At 44.9% G+C, this 20001-nt stretch overlaps 1 protein-coding gene across 1 annotated transcript in view; it reads left to right on the top strand.

The window, feature by feature from the left end:
* Positions 1 to 20001, top strand: part of EXOC4 (exocyst complex component 4) — a 599303-nt gene that overhangs the window by 481869 nt on the left and 97433 nt on the right. Inside the window, exon 14 of the mRNA XM_004598184.4 lies at positions 18846 to 19024. Coding sequence (XP_004598241.2) covers positions 18846 to 19024 — 179 coding nt within the window. The remainder of the gene's footprint in view (positions 1 to 18845; positions 19025 to 20001) is intronic.

The raw sequence follows: 20001 nt of genomic DNA, 5'->3' as shown, positions 1-20001 counted from the left end.
TCAGTATTTTCAACTTAAAGGAAAAACAAAGCATACAGATATTTCCTAATTTTTTGTTGAGTTATGATATGCACGATGTCTGACCTCCAGTGAAATGTTAGGATTGCAAGCATGCACTTCCAGATGGAAACACAGGATCTGCGGCACCCCCTCAAAAGTTCTGCCCTGACTGTAGCCACTATGCTGTCTTATCATCATCATTTAGTTTTGCCTATCTTTGAATTTTGCACAAATTTAATCTTGTACCTGGTTCCTTTTGCTGAACACTGAGAAATTTGGCCAAATCTTTACCTGCAGACATAGTTTGAAAAGTGAAGTTCTGTTGCTCTACCGGAAGAAAAACAAGTTTTAGATCCTTTGTATGTGACTCTTTCCTCTTAATAGATCATGTTTTCTATCTTGATTAGAATTTGGAATCAAGATGTAAGTGGCAGAGGACCCTCCTATTGCTGTTCCAGTGTGACCTTGAGTACCACAGAACAAGGCATGAGCCAAAAAGACAGAGAAGTGCCACTCTGCCTGGTCTTTAGAGCCCAGAAGGCTATTCGGCACTCAGACGAAGGCGGAATCCAGTGGCCTTTACAGTCCATAAAGCTTGTGTTCTCTTCATCACTAATCAAGGCCCCTTTCTCTGCTTCCTCTTTAATGGAAAAATAAAATGTATTATTTCCAGTTCTAGCTCTGAATACAGGGAAAAATAGGTCAAGCCAGGGCTTTAATTGGAAAAAAATATAGCAAATATCCTTTTGTTCCCAAGGAAGCTGAAGGCAGGTTTTTCTAACCCTTTGTCTTTGCACCTGTCAGATCTATCTATCTATCTATCTATCTATCTATCTATATCTATCTATATATATATATAGATATTCTTTTCAGATGGGTGATTAGCTACTGACAAAAGGCAGTTCTGCTTTATGGAGATATAATTAACAGAAGGCAAAGTATTAGGAGGAGTAACAGAGACAGGAAAGGGTGGTCTAGATTAGGGAGACCTTGTAATTAGAAAAACAGTTCCCCCAAGTCCAACAGCCCTACTTCATCTAGAATAAGAATCATTTCTTGGAGGTGAGGAGGGGCTTTGGTGAGGGGTTAAGATACCACATTGGGTTCTGCATACCATGCTCAAGTAAGTGTCTGGGTTCTAGGCCTGGGTCTGGCTCCTAACTCCAGCCTCCTGCTGGTACCCCTGCTAGGAGGCATCAGGAGACAGCCCAAGTGCCACCCACACAGGAGGTGAGAATGGAGTTCTTGGCCCAGCCCAGCCTGCTGTGAGCATTTGAGGGTAGAACCAGTCGATCTCCCCTGCCCACCCTCTACCTCACCCTATGCCTCTGTTTATGTTTTTTGAAAATCTGATGATCTGAGGCCCACTTTGAAAATCCTTGGCTCAGTAGGTGTAATTGGCAGGATCAGGACCAGAGTTTTCATGTAGTAAGAACCAAGCAATATATAAAACCCGCAAGTTAGTCTTGCATTGTAGCAGGCAGAAGATGGAGAATGAAGATTCAAGTCCTGCATAGGTTGGGCAGCCCCTTTCAGCAGTTGCAGTACTGAGCGGCCGCAGCGCCTGTCCACACAGCAGCACTGGCAATTGCTAATGGTATCCTTGTTGCCGTGCTAGAAATGAGTAAGCTGCGTTACGGAGAAGGTCAATAGTTCTCCCAACTTCACTCAGCCACTAAATGACAGAGCCACCACGCAATGACTGATGAAGCTAAAGGGGTCAGGACGTGGTATTTGGGATATGTGAGTCATCCCTTCATTTTTGTTGATCATGAGAGTCTTGACTAGTGTCCGAGTCTTTTTCTGATAGTGCCTTGGCATTTGTCATGCAGATGCTGGTACTCTGGGTTCTGTTTTTCTTTGGCGTTCATTGTATTGTGTGTAATGTGTTAGATTATTGTGAGTTCTTTCATTTCCAACACTAAGTTGCTGGAAAGATTACCCTCTACAGCTTGGCAATGAGGGTGAGAGGTAGTGCGTTGAAATCAGGGCTGAAGGTGCTTTAAAAAATACTTGTTTTATTTTCTTAGAGTTAATGCTGTCCCAGATAAAGCGGAGGAAAAAGTAATACTCAAGGTCAAAAAAAATAAGAGACACAAGGGTGTGAGATATAAAAATGGTAATAAAATAAAGTACACAGCTCCCGGGTAGAGGTTGTTGAACTTCCGCATAGGGAAGTGAAAGTAAAGGACTTTTTATGCTATGTTTAGTTCTTGAGCTATTGACAATATTCTTTTTTCTGGACAAGCAAATGAGCGGTATCTTTTTAAGACTGCTTTTTGTTATTTTACAAAGCTCTGATGTCAACATGATGAAAGGATAACACATTTTTTTTCTAGTGATCAAAGTATCTAGTGATACTTCCAAAATTTTTATTTGGCATGATTTCTCTGCCAAATGTTTAATGAAAAATGAGTCAGGAACAGAGCAGAAAGCTTGTTCATTCTTTCTTCTCTTGAGCCAGAGACGCTAATAAATGCTGAAATCTTTAAAGTGAATTTGAAAGCTGAAACAATCAGCCCCTGTTGAGAGCGGGGAAGCCTCGACAGGACGGGAGCCTGGAGATGCACTCCCCACGCCCACGGTGCTGGGAAGTCCGCGCCAATCTCAGCAGTGCCTGTTTCTGTCATGGTTCAGAACAGGCAGTTAGAAGCAGAAATCTAACAGGGCTAGAAATGAGTTTAGATGTAGAACTAGTAAGCACAGGGCAGAAGTTATTTGCTGAAAAGCTGCACTTGAAAATAAGAGGGTCTCGACAGAGCGCGAGGCACAGCTGCCAGAAGGCTCCGGCAGCTCCAGCTCCTGAGGCATCTTTACATGAACTTGAAGGAGCAAGGGAAAAGGGTGATTCAGAGGAGACTTCAGCTATGTTGAACAAAATGTTCATTAGAAGAGAAGCATTTATTTCCCTATCTCTGGATACTTAATATGACTTTTAAAATGTAATTATAAAAGGAAAGATGAATCAGAAAACATGAATATATTAAATAAGTGTGGATGAGAAAATGCCACACTGAATTTTTTCCCCTTCAATTACTAAAATGAAGGTCATGGATAAATCCAGGACACAGCCAAGCAACTCTGGATGAGAAGCAGCCTGAAATCTCAAGATTAAACAAAGAAGACAGGCCATTACCTGGAGACTCAGCACAAACATCTCAATTAACATTGGACATAATTGAATTAGGCACCTTATTATTACATCAAAATGATATGACTCTTGTTAGCATAAAATTGGCACAAAAGGGAAAAGTTTTTAAAAATCTCTCCTACACATTACATAAATGCTAGACAGTTACTTGAGAATTATAATTTAAGTGCTAGTATCATTAAAAAGTCATAATCTGTTTTCTATATTTTTCTGTTTGATTTTTGATCACGGAGTTATTTAGCATTTTTCACTCAAATATACATTTGATTCTTTCATTTGGAATCCTGATAAAATTCACTCACTTGAAGTTGTTTTAAAAAGGGGGGAGATGTGATTCTTCTGATTTGTTTCTCCTCATGCTGTTGGGTATTTCAACATAAACCAACCTGGAGAGCCCCCAGCCCTGGCCCTCATGTGAACTGGATGGTGATGCAGCCCTAGCCAGCCTGTTCCGTACCCCATCCTGGTTCTCAGGTCTGCTGGTGGGTGTTGTGAAAAGGCCCAGCCTTGCCTGCACCCATATCTGAGCCACACATGTGCCTGTGGTCACTGTAACATGGCCTGGTCTGGGCTGCTCCCAGCCTCGGTTCTTGTGCTCACCTTCAGGAACTGTGTCCTGACAGGGAAGTCCCCAAGCTCCTCTATCACGTCTCCTCCCAGTAGAAGATCTCCCATACACCAGTGGGTCCTTGGCCCAGACTGACTTAGCCCACCTTCGGCCGTTGCAGGAACAATGTCTTGCATGACTTGCCCACACCCATTCCAGTTCTTACTGTTGGGTGCTACAGCCCAGCCAAATCTGGTCCACCTGGAGACCCAGTTCTCACATGGTTGAGCAGGTGTGGAGACCTTGCCCAGTCTGGCACACCCACGTCCATGCTGAGGGATACTGCAGTTACGCCCAGCCCAGTTTGCGCCCCCATTCCGGTTCTCACATTCACCACTCACCAGTAGGAACCACAGCCCAGCCGGGGCGTCCCCTTAGCTCCCTAAGCAGGCCTGCTCCCAGCCACAGATTTTGCATGTGCCAGTGGTTGCTCTGACCGAGCCCAGCGTAGCCCATCCCTGGCTTGCTCTTTATGGTCAGATGCTGCTACCTAGCTTTTCCTGACCCTCCCCTAGTCCCAGCTCTCGCCACTGGGTAGCAACGATAGTTTTTTAAGGAGTTGCTGTAGTTATTTCTGTTGTACAACATTGGAGCTTGTGTGCGATAGCCATGGTTTTCATCACGTTTATGTGACTCAGTCCCAGATAAGTATTACTTTGGCTTAAGGTGTTTATTGGTAAGAAATGTTCCACATGCCCACCAATCCTATTAGTTAACTGCCCGTTCACTAATTTGAGAATTCAGTTATGCTAACATTATCCCTTAGAAAAATCTTTTGTCTTAAGCCACCTTCACTTTTCTGCCAAGTTTTTAAAAAGCACCTTTTTTCTGCAGGATTTGAATTTCTTATCCAAGTTCCCACATTTTGGGCATCTTTCTGAGACTCCTCTCCACTGCTGAGGCATCCTCACTGCTTATCCTTCTCAAGTACTCCTCCTCAGTCCCCCTTCTGCTCTAACAGAGCTGCCTCCAAGATGAAATTGTCCTACTTGAGAGCAGTTGGTCAGGGTCTCTGCGAAGCTGCAGCTGCTCCTAATGGACATTGGATGACCTTGGAGCAAGCTGGAACAAAGGTGTTCAGTTAGTGTCCATTTCCACCTGTAACCAGTAATCATTCTTGTCCTTGAAAATGAAAGTGTATTATGTCGCACTTATAAGAAGTGATTATTGGCCATTTAAGTGCTAAATACAAGTTGTCCTTTTTGAAATTTAATCAATATTCTTGAAGGTAAACTATTGCTATTTGTATCAATATGGAATTCATGGGAGCTCCTGGCAGTGATACCAGCACCTCAGGGAGTTGCAGCACCTAATGTAAAGTCTTGCACCTGACTGTGTCTGTCTAGGACTGTCCCATGACGTATGTGGGGAAGCCCAGTGGCCAGGCTCCTGGTGCATGGCTTAGCTAAGACACTCTTGGTCCACGTTATGAATTCTGCGTCTGTACCTCCCACCTCCAGGCGACTCGGTGCTTCACAGCTTTGGTCACTCGTTATTCGCTTGCCAGTGATTGTCATGATCTTTCCCACTGTCTTTACCCGCTAAAATATCAGTGTACTCATGTGTTCAGGATAAGAAAGGGGGGATGGATTTAAGATGAGGAGACATTCCTGAGTGTGAGCATGATGCTCCTGCCCCAGCCTGGATGGATCTCTGAGCCACCTTGCTCCTTGGCACCTGTGTCTCCTTAATAAACAGCATCCCATGAACTAGAACTAACCACTCTGTCAGTGGTGTTCATGAGTTTGTGAGTACACACACTCATGCACATTTTTGCTTCAACTATCACATTATGCCAAATGATGACTCTTACTCTGACTAGTTATTATGTGGGCTATAACTTTCTTGGGCTTATATTTATATTTTTGCAAGCAAATTATTATTTACAAATATCTCCGAAGTGCAATCTTCACTTGTAAAGCTGTTTTATAATGAACTCTGGTCAGTGCTTTAATGATCTGTTTTACAGTGAGGTGTCCAGAATAATATTAAAAGCACAGTTTTACCATCAGTAGCTTTTGAGTTTATCAAGTTTCTAGATCAAATCAGGGTTCAAAACCAGTACCCTAGTGTAGGGTTGTGACCAGAGTGCCTAACCACATCTGTGCTCTAGAAGTGTTAGTGTTTCAAAGCAGTTATAGAGTGAGTCTCACAGTAGTTTCTCAGTACATGCTGACTGAGTGGATGTGCGCTGCTTTCGCATGCTGCTTCCTCAGAGAAAGGAGGGCATGGAAGAAGCCAGGTGACGTACAACAGACGTGACCTGAAGAATGAGCCACAGTTCTGCCTTAGCAATTGGAAATGTAAATTGTGCTGCTGGCATTGTGTAGTTGCCAGTTAAGCTGCCACCTCTGAATGCTTGTGTGAGTGCAGGTTTGAGACGGCCTACTCCACTTCCAGTCCAGCTTCCTGCTGATACACCCGGGAAAGCGACAGCAGATTGCAGGGGCTCAGGTTACCACGTGGAAGACCTGATGGAGGTCACAGCTCGTGGCACCTCCTGCCTCAGCCCTTGTGGCCATCTGGGGAGTGATCCGGCAGCTATACCCTTCAAATAAACAAATAAAGCTTTACAAAGTTCATTTTTAAAAGTTAACTTCAATAGATGGACTGAAGATTTAACATATGCTAAGTCAAAATTATTCTGCTGGGAAGAATATAGCAAAATGGCAACAAAAAACTGTAATTATGAGGAACTCTTAAAGGATTTCTTCTCATGAATCCTGTAGGTCTGAGTCAGATCTGAGCAAGGATGGGGTGGTTGCACAGTGACTCTGCTTTAATGCATTTGGACTATCACAGTCACCGTAATGACCTCTGCTTTAACTCTTGACTTCTCACTGGAGAGTGGCTGTTTACACCCCAGGGTGTGCTGCTGTGTGTGTGCCCCTGGATCCGCAGCCTGTGCCCCCAGGGTCCACGATGCATGGCCGTCGGGCTCCTCAGGTCCTCAGCCCATGTGGCTCAGGGTCTACAGTTCCCACACCTGCACTGGGAACACAGCCTCTCCCCACTCCCAGCTGGAGTTTTAAGTTCTGTATAGCTCGTAATGATGTGTATTTTTATAGCTGCCTTCCAAAAACTAGCTAATTTGGTGTTTACAGATTCTTCTTAAAATAAATAATAAAACCTTCATTTCAAGAAACCCAGCATACTGTGAAGGGGCTTCAAGAACACAGCCAAGAGATTCAGCTAAAAACTAACTCCCTGGAGACTGCTATCTTAAGAACCATTGGGACAGAAATGGGGTATATAGGGGAAAGAATACTGATTTTGAAAAGCCCACAATTGCCTATTTCTTGCTTTCTATTTTTTTCCTTGAGTTTAAACTTTGTTTTCTAAAATTCAAAAACTTTTCAAAACCACACACACACACACACACACACACACACACCCCAGCTTAAATAGTGACTGCATGAAATCACATAATATTTACTGGCAGAACAATTAACTGTTGACATCTTGTCATGCAGATTCAATTCCTTGTAAAGATATAAAAAATATCTAAAAGTAGGCTATGTCCATAATGTCCTTTCCCTCTTAAACATGTATCCTAATATATCTACATATATTATATAACTGTGTCAGTGTCGTGTGATTATGTCTAAGTCGAGCATTCCATCAAGACCATCACCTGCTACTGTGTCCCTTTGCGCAAGAATGGCTGTGCTGCAAACCCAGGTCTGACCATTAGGTTAATGATACCCAGATTTCGCCACTTAGAAAGGCGTCGGTTTCCTTTTGTTGTTAATCGGTAACCTAGGGGTGATACTCTGAGGCTATGATTTTACTGTTGTCTGTAATACTTCACAGATAGTTTCAGAATCTATTGATGTAGGGGCCAGCGCGATAGTCTAATGGCTAAATCCTTATCTTACATGCAACGGAATACCATATGGGCACTAGTTCATATCCAGCTGCTCCACTTCCCATCCGATTTCCTGCTTGTGGCCTGGGAAAGCAGTCAAGCACAACCCAAGTCCTTAGGACCTTGTACCCACGAGGGAGACCCAGAAGAACCTCCTGGCTCCTGGCTTTGTATCAACTTAGCTGTGGCCACTGAGGCCACTTGAGGAGTGAACCAGTGGATGGAAGATCCTTCCGTATTTCCTTCTCTATATCTGCCTTTCCAACAAAAATAAAATAAATCTTAAAAAGAGATTTTGTAAAAGACAAAGAGGACGTGACACACCTAGATTGCAACATGAAGGGCTCAGAAAGAAGAGGAAGATGAGTGAATGAGCAAATGGACGGCCGGTGAGAGACATTAGCTGTAATTGTTCTTGAGCCCTGGGGCGTGCTACTATCTTGGCTCAGAAAAGCACACTGGGAGAGCTTATATGAAAGTTTAAAAAACACACGAGATGTGAGAGGATCAGCAATGAGGTTATAAACTCAGCAAGGACTGGAGCAGCTTCCGTTTCAGTGTATTGCCAGGCAGTTGCTTACCAAGCCAGCGTGTTGGTTCTAGAAATCAGGAAGATGCCTCTTGCTGTGAATGGGCTGCTCTGAGACCTGACAGATCCGCACTGCGTGCTCCCCTTTAGCAGTACTTGGCAGCTGGTTGTTCAGGAAACTCTTGCCAGTTGAGTTTCTTGAAGGGAACAATTTTCCTAGGACTCTGAGGGGGCATCTGATCGCTGGGCAGAGGGCAGTACTAAGCTGCCTGGCTTGTGGACCAGATTGGTGGATGAAGAAGAAAAGCTGCGTTTTTCACCTTTGCAGTGTGAGTCTCAGTTTCTCTGCAAAATGCCTGATAAATGTTTGCTTTCTTTAGAGATCCAGTCAAGAGCCATGCCAGAGAGCCACAAGACCATCCTATATTATGTTTCAAACTATTAGCAGACTATAAAATGATTCTAGTAAACTGTGACCCACTAAAGGATCTAGGACAGGACCTGGGGAATGCTGCGGTCAGTATCTTGTCAAGGCAGCGAGTCCAGCGCACTGCCTTGTAAGGTCTGTGAAATCGATCGTCTGCCTCTGCCAAGACGAGCACCATCAGGACTCGGATTCAGTAGGTCTTCAGCAGTTCAGTTTTAAGTTGATTGTTTTGTATGACCTGTGAATAATGTTAAAAATATCCAAATAGCCCTTGGCAGAAAAAAAGGTTACCGACTCTTTTTTTTGGGAAGATTTATTTATTTTTTATTGTGAGGTTAGATATACAGAGAGGAAGATCTTCCGTCTGATGATTCACTCCCCGCATGACCGCAGCGGCCAGTGCTGAGCCGATCCGAAGCCAGGAGCCAGGAACTTCTTCCAGGTCTCCCACTCAGGTGCAGGTCCCAAGGCTTTGGGCCATCCTCGACTGCTTTCCCAGGCCACAAGCAGGGAGCTGGATGGAAAGTGGAGCTGCCGGGATTAGAACCAGCACCCATATGGGATCCTGGCACATTCAAGTCGAAGACTTTAGCTGCTAGGCTACCGCACCAGGCCCAAGGTTACCTACTCTTATAAAAAGACAACTCAGTATGAAAATTGTACAAAGGATTGGAAATGCTATTTCACTAAAGAAAATATTTAGATGTTTTTAAAACATAAAAATCATTGGCCATCAGAGAAATGTAAACAGTGCGATTCTACTTCATACTCACCATGTTGACTGTCATTTAAAAGGGCAGATAACAAACATAGGCAAGAATATGCTACCGATAAGTTGGGTCCTTCAGATACTACTAGTGGAAACACGAAGTATTGTGTACAACTATTATAGAAAATAGTCTGGCATTTTCTCAAAAGGTTAATAATAGAATTATCATAAAACCCTACAATTCCAAAAGGCATCATGTAACCCTACAGTACCCAAAAGAAATAAAATACAGTCAAAAGGTGGAAACAGCCCACGTGTGCTTCAGTTAGTGCATGGAGAAGTATGGTATATCCATATTTTTTGATACTAAAAGTGTTGCTACATGCTTGAACATTAATGAACTGACAAATCTGCTAAGTGAAAAGAAATTAATCGGAACAGACAATATATTATATGGTTCTATGAAAATATGAATCATATTTGAATATCCAGCATCTATAGAAACAAAGGAAGTTACTAGTTAAATATAGAGAAAGTAAGTAAGTCAGGGCTCAGGAAAGTGTTTTGGGCAAAAGCAGAATTTAACAAATACTGTGTTTCTTAGGGTGGTATTTTCTAAAACTTATTGTGATTAAATAATTCTAACTAGTAAAAGTCATTGGGTATTTATTTATTTATTTGTTTGTTTATTTTGAGAGAGAGATTTCATCCACTGATTCCCCCAAATACCTAAACAGCCAGGGCTGGACTAGGCCAACGCCTGGAGCCAGAAACTTAATCCAGGTCTGTCATGTGGGCAACACAAAACCAACCAGTCACCCATCATGCTGCATTAACAGGAACCTAGAGTCAAGAGCTGGATCTGAGACTCAACCCTAGATACCTGGTCTGGAATGCTGGCATTTTATTAGGCTAAATACCCACCCCTAACAGGACATTTTAAATGAGTGAATTACATCTCAGTGAAGCTGTTGTTTGAATCCTCCCCATGCCTGACCCTCACCCCTGAGCAGCTGAGCCGGCATTTCTGCCGTCGGGGATTCTCTGCCTACTTGGGAAGCTTTCCCCGTACTTAGTGTAGCCAGGATGTCAGTTGCCGTAAACTGACGGCAAAGAGACCTTTCAAAGCCAGAACACTCAAAATCTACACGTCGCGTGTTTTTGCCTTTCGCAGTGAACAAGTTGATTTAAAGGCGTGAGGGAAATGATGTTCACGGCTAATCTCTCTGGCTGCCTTGCCTGAGTAGATACCCAGCACCCTAGCTACCCTGTAGCCAGGAACAGAGCAGCAGGAGAAGAGCGGTTGCGGTGTTCTCCCATGTACAGCTTGCTTTCAGGAACGCACTGAGGACCTCTGGCACTCCTTCCCAACGCCTGCCGTTGGGGTTGGTGGGCCTGCTGCGCCAGCCTGGGAGTGAGGAGCAGCGTCCGTGTGTCAGTGGCAGAAGTGACATGGGCCCACCTTGGAAGAACCATTGGCAAAGCTAATGAAAACCTTTGATTGTTATGGTCACAGGAGGAGACAGACTTCTGAAGAGGAAGCATTCCTTATTAAGTACCAAAAAATGGTACTCACATGATAGTGGGTCATGAAATGCACATGCATGAGAACATGCGGACAGACAGGGAAGAGCTTTTCCAGTTTCTGGAAGGAAAAAAAAGCAAGATAATAGGACAGTTTTATTACTTTCTGATTATGAGAGTCTATCTAAAATCGTTGTAGGAAAACAATTTCAGAAACCTGATTAAAGAAGTCATCAGAATGTACTGTCCCTGTTATTCTTTGACACAGACAAGTTAGACAGATTTTGAAAGGGTTGAAGATGGAGTGGCTGTCAAAACAGCAGTACTAAATGAAGGGGTGAAGGTGTCCCTGTCACATCTTGTAAGAATCGGTCAGTATTGTTAGGAATCCAGATAAGTGGCCTGACCTTTTCCCAACCTTCCTCAGTTGAAGGCTGCCAGATAATGGCCAAGTGATCTTTAATCGGTCACCCTAACCTGTCTCAGTGTCTCCACCTGCACAAGAAAACCAGTTAGCAATGAGCAGGGCGTAATCAGTTCCCACTAACACTGAATATAATCAAACATCGTTATCAGGTTTTGTGTAAATCAACACGTATCATCAAGTGTTTACTTCAGAGGGAATTTGTTGCAGGCCATGGGCAGGGGGTGGGGGGAACAGCTTTGCTTACTTGAGTTAATGAGCTTGCGGCAAGGACGTGAAGATAAGCGTGCTTGCTGCGTGCTTGCTGTGGCTGGATGGAATCCTGCAGAGGTGGGGAGAAGAGATGTCACTGAAAGGGAAGGTGGCATGTGGCAGGAGCAGGTGGGGCTGGGCAGGATGTGGTCAGTGTGCTGACTCATTTACCCTCAAGTTTCCCACCAGGGTCTTGCCTTGTTGGGAACCAGCTGGGAGCATGGAAAACAGCCTGCGTGGGTGAGGTGCCTGCTCACGCAACCAGAGCAGAGCAGGGGAAAGCTGAGGAATGGAGTTTAGAGCAAAGCAGCCTGGGATCTCTAGGGTTAACCCCTTGTATGACAGCGTTCCCACTGTTAGCCTTGTGCACTTATTTTTAAAGTTATCATGAGGGTCTTGTTATAAGATAATGTTCAGCACATGAAGACATCCCCCTCTCTGCCTGACAAGGGAAACTGAGTCTCGTCAGTCATGACTTTCACCCAAATCCAGAATCTCCATAGCACACCCTTTCAGGTCAGATGCCATTCCCCTCATGGCAACTTCCGAACTCAGCTCGAAAGCTGATCACTGCCAGTGCTCCTCATATAGCACAGAAGGGGAGACACCGCACCACAGCCATTTTTAAAAAGGGAGGCTAGCAAATGCTGGCGAGGACATGGAGAAATTAGAATCCTTGTTGGGTACTGGCAGGAAGTGGGAATGTGAAATGGGGCAGCAACTGTAGAAAATGATTTATCTGCTCCCCAAAAGTAAACACAGATTATGCGATATATCATTGCCACCCCAAAGAGCTAAAAGCAGGAATGCTAACAGTTGCTTGTACTCTAATGTCCATAGCAGCATTATCCACCCCAACCCAAAGGCAAAAATAGCCTAAATGTCTGTCAGCAGGTGAGTGATAAGCAGAATATAGTATATACATACAGTGAAACATTACCCAGCCTTATAAGACGAGTGGAACCCTGATGTGTACTATAGCAAAGAATGAACCTCCGAAACATTATGCTAAGTGAAGTAAGTCAGACACAAAAGAGCATATACTGTATGTTTGCCTAGATGAGATCTTAAGAATAGAGTAATTCACAGAGAGTGGACTACTGGAGACCAGAAGCTGAAGGCAATAAGAATGGCAACATAATTTAAGGGGCACCAAGTTAGTCTGGGATGATGAAAAATTTCTGGATATTGATAGTTATGCAATATTCTATGTCCATTTAAAATTATTAATTTCATAAATTTCGTTAGGTGTGATTTGCCATGATAAAAGAAATCGTTGGGAAGTGGAAACCAGCCAACTGGTTAACGCGTACATGAAAGACAAGAACAGGCTGTCCCAGCTTCTGTAAGTGGGCACAGCCAGTCATGCGTGCCCTTGCTTCCTGAACCACCACCCGTTGTCCTGCTGTCTTCCAGCATCTCAGTTGATCAGAGCTCTTTACCTCTCTGTGTTTAACCGAGGTTTTGTTCCTCAAGGAGCTGAGCTGACTCTGTCAGGACGCCGTGGTCTTCTTGTTATTTTACTGTGTGCATGGAAGAAGTAAGAGGGCTTCTGGTGAGCCCAACATTAGTCCTTCCTGTCCCTGTCTCATGGTAGCACCTTCCTTATTGGGAAATCAATAACTAAAACTGGTCACTCAATTCCAGACAACAAAATAGCCTCTTGGTTTACCTGTCAGTTTTGGAGGGTGAGAAGTCCAGGCATCCAGAGGACAGCCTCGCTTTGCCACGTGACCTCTCACGGTCACATCTTCCGGCGGGAGAGCTCTCCGCAGCAGACCTCTAGACCAGTTTTCGCAAAGTTACTGGACAGGAACGAGGTTTCCATTTTCTGTCAGTTGTTTTACTAATGTGGGGGAGGGATCATTCTCCAAGTCCTTGGCTCCCAGATGCACATTTTTTTATTATTATTATGGGGAGAAGAGAGAGTTAGCGGGAGGATGTTGGCATCTGGAACCATCTGGGGTCCAACAAGAGCATAATTCCTGGAGAGTGGGGCATGTAACACTTCCTACACTGTGAAGTAAATGTGTTGGTTAGAAAATTCTAGTTCTGAAAGGCATACTGTGATTGTGAGTAAGGCCCTCCATAAATAGGCTGGCAGTGATGCTGGCCAAAATATTCAAAGCAAAGGAGACAATTAGGTGAAGTGTGTGTTCCAGTGTGGGGACAGTAGTGGCTGTCTGAGCTGCAGCTGCTTGGTCGCGTTAGCCAGTGCTCACCCCTCTGCTGCTGCATTCTCCGCCCTCAGGCTCTGGGGACAGCTACCTTCCAGCTGGGAAGGGACCAGAACAGAGAAGCAGGTCCAAGTGTGTGTGTGAAGGCTGAGCAAGAGCACAGGCCTGCCAATCAGTACCCGTGAAACCATGTATAATGTGTCTTTCACAATTGCATGAAAAACATGCTGAAAGGGCAGATTTTCTTTGCCTTTGTTTCAGTTAACAGAACTACTTAAAAATGAAACGGAGTGCCCAGCATGGTGGCCTAGTGACTAAAGTCCCCTCGCCTTGCATGCACGGGGATCCCATATGGGCGCTGATTCTAATCCTGGTGGCCCTACTTCCCATCCAGCTCTCTGATTGTGGCCTGGAAAAGCAGTTGAGCACAGCCCAAGGTCTTGGGACCCTGCGCCCAGGTGGGAGACCTGGAGGGGACTCTGGGCTCCTGGCTTCTGGATGGCGCAGCTCCGGCCATTGCGGCCACTTGGGGAGTGAATCAGCGGAAGGAAGATCTTCCTCTCTGTTCTTCCCTCTGTATATCTGACTTTCCATTAAAAGTAAATAAATCTTTTAAAAAATGAAATGAAGACAGTTTCATGCATCTTTGGCAAAATCCTCAAAAATGAATTCTTGTCAGTTTGCTTTAAAGATTATAATTATGTGGTTAAAGTAAGTTAATCAAGTTTAACAGTCTTGGCAAAATACTCTTAAATGAACTCTTATCAGACTGAGCTTTTAGAGATTTTGACTGTGTGGCAAAAATTACAGCTTTGCAGGTGTGGCCTCTTTTTCAGGCTCAGAGGCTTCCACGTGAGCGGGTTGGCCAGCTGGCCAGCAGAGCGACTCACGTGCAGGGGCCGCACAGAAAGCACACAGGCGTGGAGTTCTGGGTGCTGTTCTGGGCCTTTCGAGTCATCGTTGAGCAGTCATTGAGCACCTGTTGTTTCTGAGTTTCTGTTACTTGGCATTCTCAATGTAATGACTTTTCTGTTGCCCATATAGTGTCTTCCTTAAATAATGCATTTTCCTAACAAGCAGAAGAGGACGAGTATATGAAACTACAGACCTAGAAACAGGAAATGATGCTGACGCAGAGGCTGGGTGGACTCACCCTGGCAGGCAGTGCTCCTGCGGGGGCAGCAGCTGGACCTACCAATCCAGTGCTGTCTTCAAGCTCCGCCTCCCGAGGTGGCGCATACCTGCCTGACAGCCGCGTTCTGCACTTGCCCTGGGGGGTTGTTTTTCTTTTCTCAACTGAAAATTTGTAATGTTTATTTTTAGGTCATTTAAAAATTTTACTAACATGTAAGTACCATTGGGAGTCCCACTATGCTTATAAAACTGTATTATGGAAAGTAGTGGGTAAATAAATACATGTGGAAATGAATTTATTAATATAAAGAGAACATATTTCAAGGTCATCCTGGGATTCTTGATGGGCCTGTCTGGAAGTTTTTGCATTTGTGCTGGCAAAATGTTCAGTTTTTCTTTTAATTAAAAGCCATGCTTTTTTTTCCCCCCAGAGGAAATGTGGAAGTTATAGGGAAAACCCGAAGCATGATCCAGTCACACAGAGATGTCTTGGGTGTCCAGCAGATTTATCTTTCTGGACACACTGTTCTTATTAATACCAAATAGCACATGCAGTTTATAACACTTTATTTTACTCGTTTTCATGTCATAGCTGAAAATCAAGTGTGCCAAGCCTTTTTCTATGGTGTACTTTCTACTATGTACTTTCACTCCATTTTTTTCTGATGGCATAGATATGCCATAATTTATTTAAAAAATCATAGCGTTTAAAAAAGAGCTGTAGTCAAGCAGGCAAGTCATCCCTCTGTCAGTGTAACATGGAATATCTTCCTCTAAGCTCTTTGACACACATACCTCCTGGAAGGAACAGTGTGTGTGATGGTCACAGCCGCCAGGCAGCTGCTCTGCTCAAAGTGTCATGGTTCCCGTGCTCTTTCCAGCTTGTTAGGGGTGATTATGGATTCCTGTCAAATGGAATGTCTGCTGTGAATTCAACATGAGACAGTTTGTCTTTTTTCTCTGTCTGTTCTCCCCCTCTGAGGAAGCTAAGCAAATCTCAGCCCACCCAAGACAGGTGGTAGACCTGTAGCGCTGGAGGTGCAAGGCAGACCTCCCCAAGGCCCAGGGAGGATTAGCTCCCCTCTGGTACAGTTGTCATGATTGTCACATCCCACCCAGGGGTACACCTACATGCGTAAAAATGGCCCCAAGCCTGGCTTTCAGAGCTGTTTGCCTCCCTTGTTGCTTTTCAACCATCCAACTAGAAGGCATTTTTGTGGGTGTGTTGTATCTTTCAAAGATTATTAAGGGGCTGGAAGAGTTGACATATAAGGGCAGATTAAGAAAACTAAATATTTGCAACTTGACTGAGTGACAGCCAAAGGAATGGTATTCTAAATGTCTTCTGCTTTTCTTAGTAACTGCCTTTTAGGAATCTCTAAAATTCAGAGCAAGTTTTCTGAGGATGACATCACTTATGCAAATCAGATAATTGTGTCAATTAAGAAATTGCACTTAGCAGCTAGTAACAGGAATTTGAAATAGAAGTAGCTTAAACAAAGAGGATTTCCCTTTCTCCCCTGTGGCAGGAATCCCAGGCGCTGGTGTCTCCTCCCTTTGGGCTCTGTGAATTCCACCTCTGCCTAATGGGTCCAAGAACTGCAGTGCCAGGTGCTGTGGCGACTTTCCAGACAGTGCCAGGCTCCGGGAGTCCCCTCCCAACCGAAGCTGCTGGAGAGGGTTTCTTCTTGCGACCCTACCTCCTGTTGGCCACATCTGCATGACACCAGGAACTTTCCCCGAGTCTTTTAGTTTTTTCTCATGTTTAGGTTGGATGTAGTGATGACCCCAGAACCATCAAGGATCTTGAACAAGGAAAGCATGGGTCAGCAGGTGTGTGGTAGGCGATGAGTGGTTTCCAACATGGCGATTTGCCTCTTGAGATTCTGACAGAGCCGCACTGAGACCAGTGATTGAAGCGGGTTGGAGAGGGTTTCATTTATAATCGAGTTCTTGAAAAGCAACTAACACCCTCCTGTTCACTCTTGGGCTTTAACTTTGTTGTTTGTCACATACTAACCAAAACGACCATCTTAACAGGCCTAAGAATAACATGAGCTTCTGTTAAGTTCCGTGCACTGTGTTACACTTGGTGAAAGCGCCTCCCACATTATTTACTTCCAAGAACCACGAGGGGGAGCAGTGACTGGATGAGAGATGGACACAGGACAGTCTGTGAGGACGTTCTCTCTGCTGTGTCGTTGAAAGTCCCTCAATAACATGCTTGTAAAGTCACCCAGTTAATCTTTATGTGCTTCCTCTGTGGCGGTACTGTGAGCCCGAGGCACTGGATCCCAAGGAAGCTAAGCTGGTGCCCTAACCACCTGTTGTTTGAGGAAGCTGGGAAGCAGCCTGAGCCTCATTTGGACCCACCCCCCAGGCACGTTTGCACACGCTCGTTTCCGTGCTGTGCGCTGCGTGGCATCAGCAGCTGTGCCTTACCCAGGCCAGCCCATCCCTGTGGCCTGTCCTTCAGGAAAGAAGATGCTGCTGCTGCTTTCTGCATCATTTCCTTAGGAGCATCAGCATTCCGAATAAGCGTTTAAATCACAGCAGTTATTTCTCTCAGCGTTGAGCAGCTGCTGTTTTGCGAGGTGCTAACTGCCCATGTGCCAAGTTCGCATCGTTCTGACTGTACTTCAGCTGTTATTAATCACTGCTTACTTGCCATTTAATTGGGTTTCCTTCAATAAAACCCTCAACTGTTCTCACAGTGTCTGGAGTTTGAAAAGCCTTGGGACTTGCAGAAAGTTCTCCAGGGGCCATTGCTTGCCACCTCCTCCCTGTCTGTTTGCTTACCCACCCTGGGGCTAACTTCTCTGAAAAGACCTGATTTTTTTTTCTACCTCACATCCTCAGGCATGTTTTCTCATTTTAGGTTATCTGTTTATGAAAGAGAAATCTTGAGAGAGAGAAAGCACGCTTTGGAGTACGCACACTGAGCTGTGGAGAGTGGGCGACTCGCAGGCAGCTTCGGCACTTCTGTGTCCTGTAGGCCAACAGGCAATTCTCTGAGCTCCCAGGGTCGCCAGAGTCCCTTCCAGCCTCATCCTTTGTAACCCCATGAAACCTGATTTTTTTTTAAGATTTATTTATTTTTATTACAAAGTCAGATATACAGAGAGAAGAGACAGAGAGGAAGATCTTCTGTCTGATGATTCACTCCCCAAATGAGCCGCTATGGCCAGTGCTGTGCCAATCTGAAGCCGGGAACCAGGAGCCTCTTCCGGGTCTCCCACGTGGGTGCAGGGTCCCAAAGCACCAGGCCGTCCCTGACTGCTTTTCCAGGCCACAAGCAGGGAGCTGGATGGGAAGTGGAGCTGCCGGGATTAGAACCGGCACCCATATGGGATCCTGGTGCGTTCAAGGCGAGGACTTTAGCTGCTAGGCCAGGCCGCCAGTGCCAGGAGCTTCCTGCTGATCTCACGTGGGGGTGCAGGGTACCTAGGCTGTGTCATCCTTTTTTGGGCTACTGTTTTTCCCAGGCCACAAGCAGGGAGCCAGTGCGAAATAGAACAGCCAGAACACAAACCAGTGCCTAAATGGGATTCTGGCAGCTGCAAGGCAAGGATTTAGCCACTAGGCTGTCATGCCAGGCCCATAACTTGATTGTTTTTAATCCCGAAGAACATTTTTAAAAGACTGGGCTTTCTCTGAAATACGTTTGATTATATCCTTCCAGCTAATAAAAAGATTCCAAAGATTTTAATTTTTCCAAAGAATGAACATCTTGATGCTTCTCTCTTATTTGCCACAGATGCTTCCGAGAGTGAGTAAATGACTGAGAACCATCTGTCAGGCCTCTCTCTTGACCAGGGAAGGAACCTCCTTGCTTTACTGATTGATTCTTTATTTCTGAGTTAGGGTTTCAGAGACAGAAATCTCCATCTGTTGCTTTACTCCCGAGCTGACCTGACTGGCCGGGCCTGGTCTCTCAAGTGGGTGGCAGGGGCCAGGCACCGAACTGGGCATGCCTGGAGCACTGGGGGCCACCCCCACCTTTTCTAAGCAGGTGTGAAGTGTGTGTCTCATCTGTTTCTCAGGGCAGCCTTTGGCAAGGAGTCTGAAGTTCTGATTGGAAACCTGGGAGATAAACTCATCCCCGCTCAAGACATCCTCCGTGACGTCAGTGACCTCAAAGCCTTGGCCAATATGCACGAAAGCCTGGAGTGGCTGGCAGGCCGAACCAAGTCCGCTTTCTCCAATCTTTCTGCATCCCAGAGTAAGTACCTACCAGGGCAGTGATTGTGGGAACACTGGAGAATAAGGCTGGGAGCTTCCTGGTGAAACATGAGTGCCATGCTGTCACCCTGTGCAGGAATGATGGGACCTGTTACAGATTGTCACAGGAGCCGCATTAGATGTCTTTCTGGGTTGCCCCCTTCCTGCCTTGGAATTCCTGGGAAGGAACCAGTCTTGGTTTGCTCTGTGCGAGGTTGTGAAGTCCAGGAGCTCTCCTGTACACATTAGGAAACCTAAACTTGTGTGACGTTGAACCGCTGTGTCTAGACACAGAAAACACATTCTGTCCCTTAAACCTCTTAGGGCCAGAAACTGAGAGCATAGGGCTGAGTGCATAGTTGATGTTGTCATTTTAACTAGATATAAAACTAAGAAGGAATGTCTAAAAGAGAATAATTGAAGTGATTAAGGAGCCAGGAAATAGCGAATGAGGACAACAGCTATTCTGGAAGAGATGGCTGCTGGATAGCAGTTATAAATTTCAAGATTAGGGTATTGGATATGAAATATGAGTGGAAAATATTTTTTTTACCAAGAACCAAGGACTCAGAGAAAAGTAATTTGAAAACTTTAGGGTACATAAACTTTTATTACAATAAGATACATTTTTAAAAACATTACCTTGGAAGTGTATTTAAGGCAGTCAAAACTGGCAATGGGAAAAATTAAGATACAAAGGAGGCCTAAAGGGAAAGGCAGATTTCAGTACCTCAGTGGAAAGGTAAAAAATTAGGGAAAAAAAGTAGCAAGAAGAAAGGAGCAAAACCAGCCTTGAATTGAATAATGAGATGACTGTCATGAGGAGAATGCTTGCGCACTTCCACGTGAGTTCCTGCCACGCCTCTGCGTGCGGCGCTCAGAGGAGGTGGGTCCAGAATTCCTCCCCGGGACGCCAGATCCCGTCACATCCCGAATTGTGAAATGGTATGACACTCATGTAACCTGTGCAGAGCCTCC

The sequence above is a fragment of the Ochotona princeps genome, chromosome 25, assembly GCF_030435755.1.
Source record: "Ochotona princeps isolate mOchPri1 chromosome 25, mOchPri1.hap1, whole genome shotgun sequence".
NCBI lineage: Eukaryota > Metazoa > Chordata > Mammalia > Lagomorpha > Ochotonidae > Ochotona > Ochotona princeps.
Note: the sequence above shows the minus strand (reverse complement) of the source record. Positions and strands in the feature narration are given on the sequence as shown.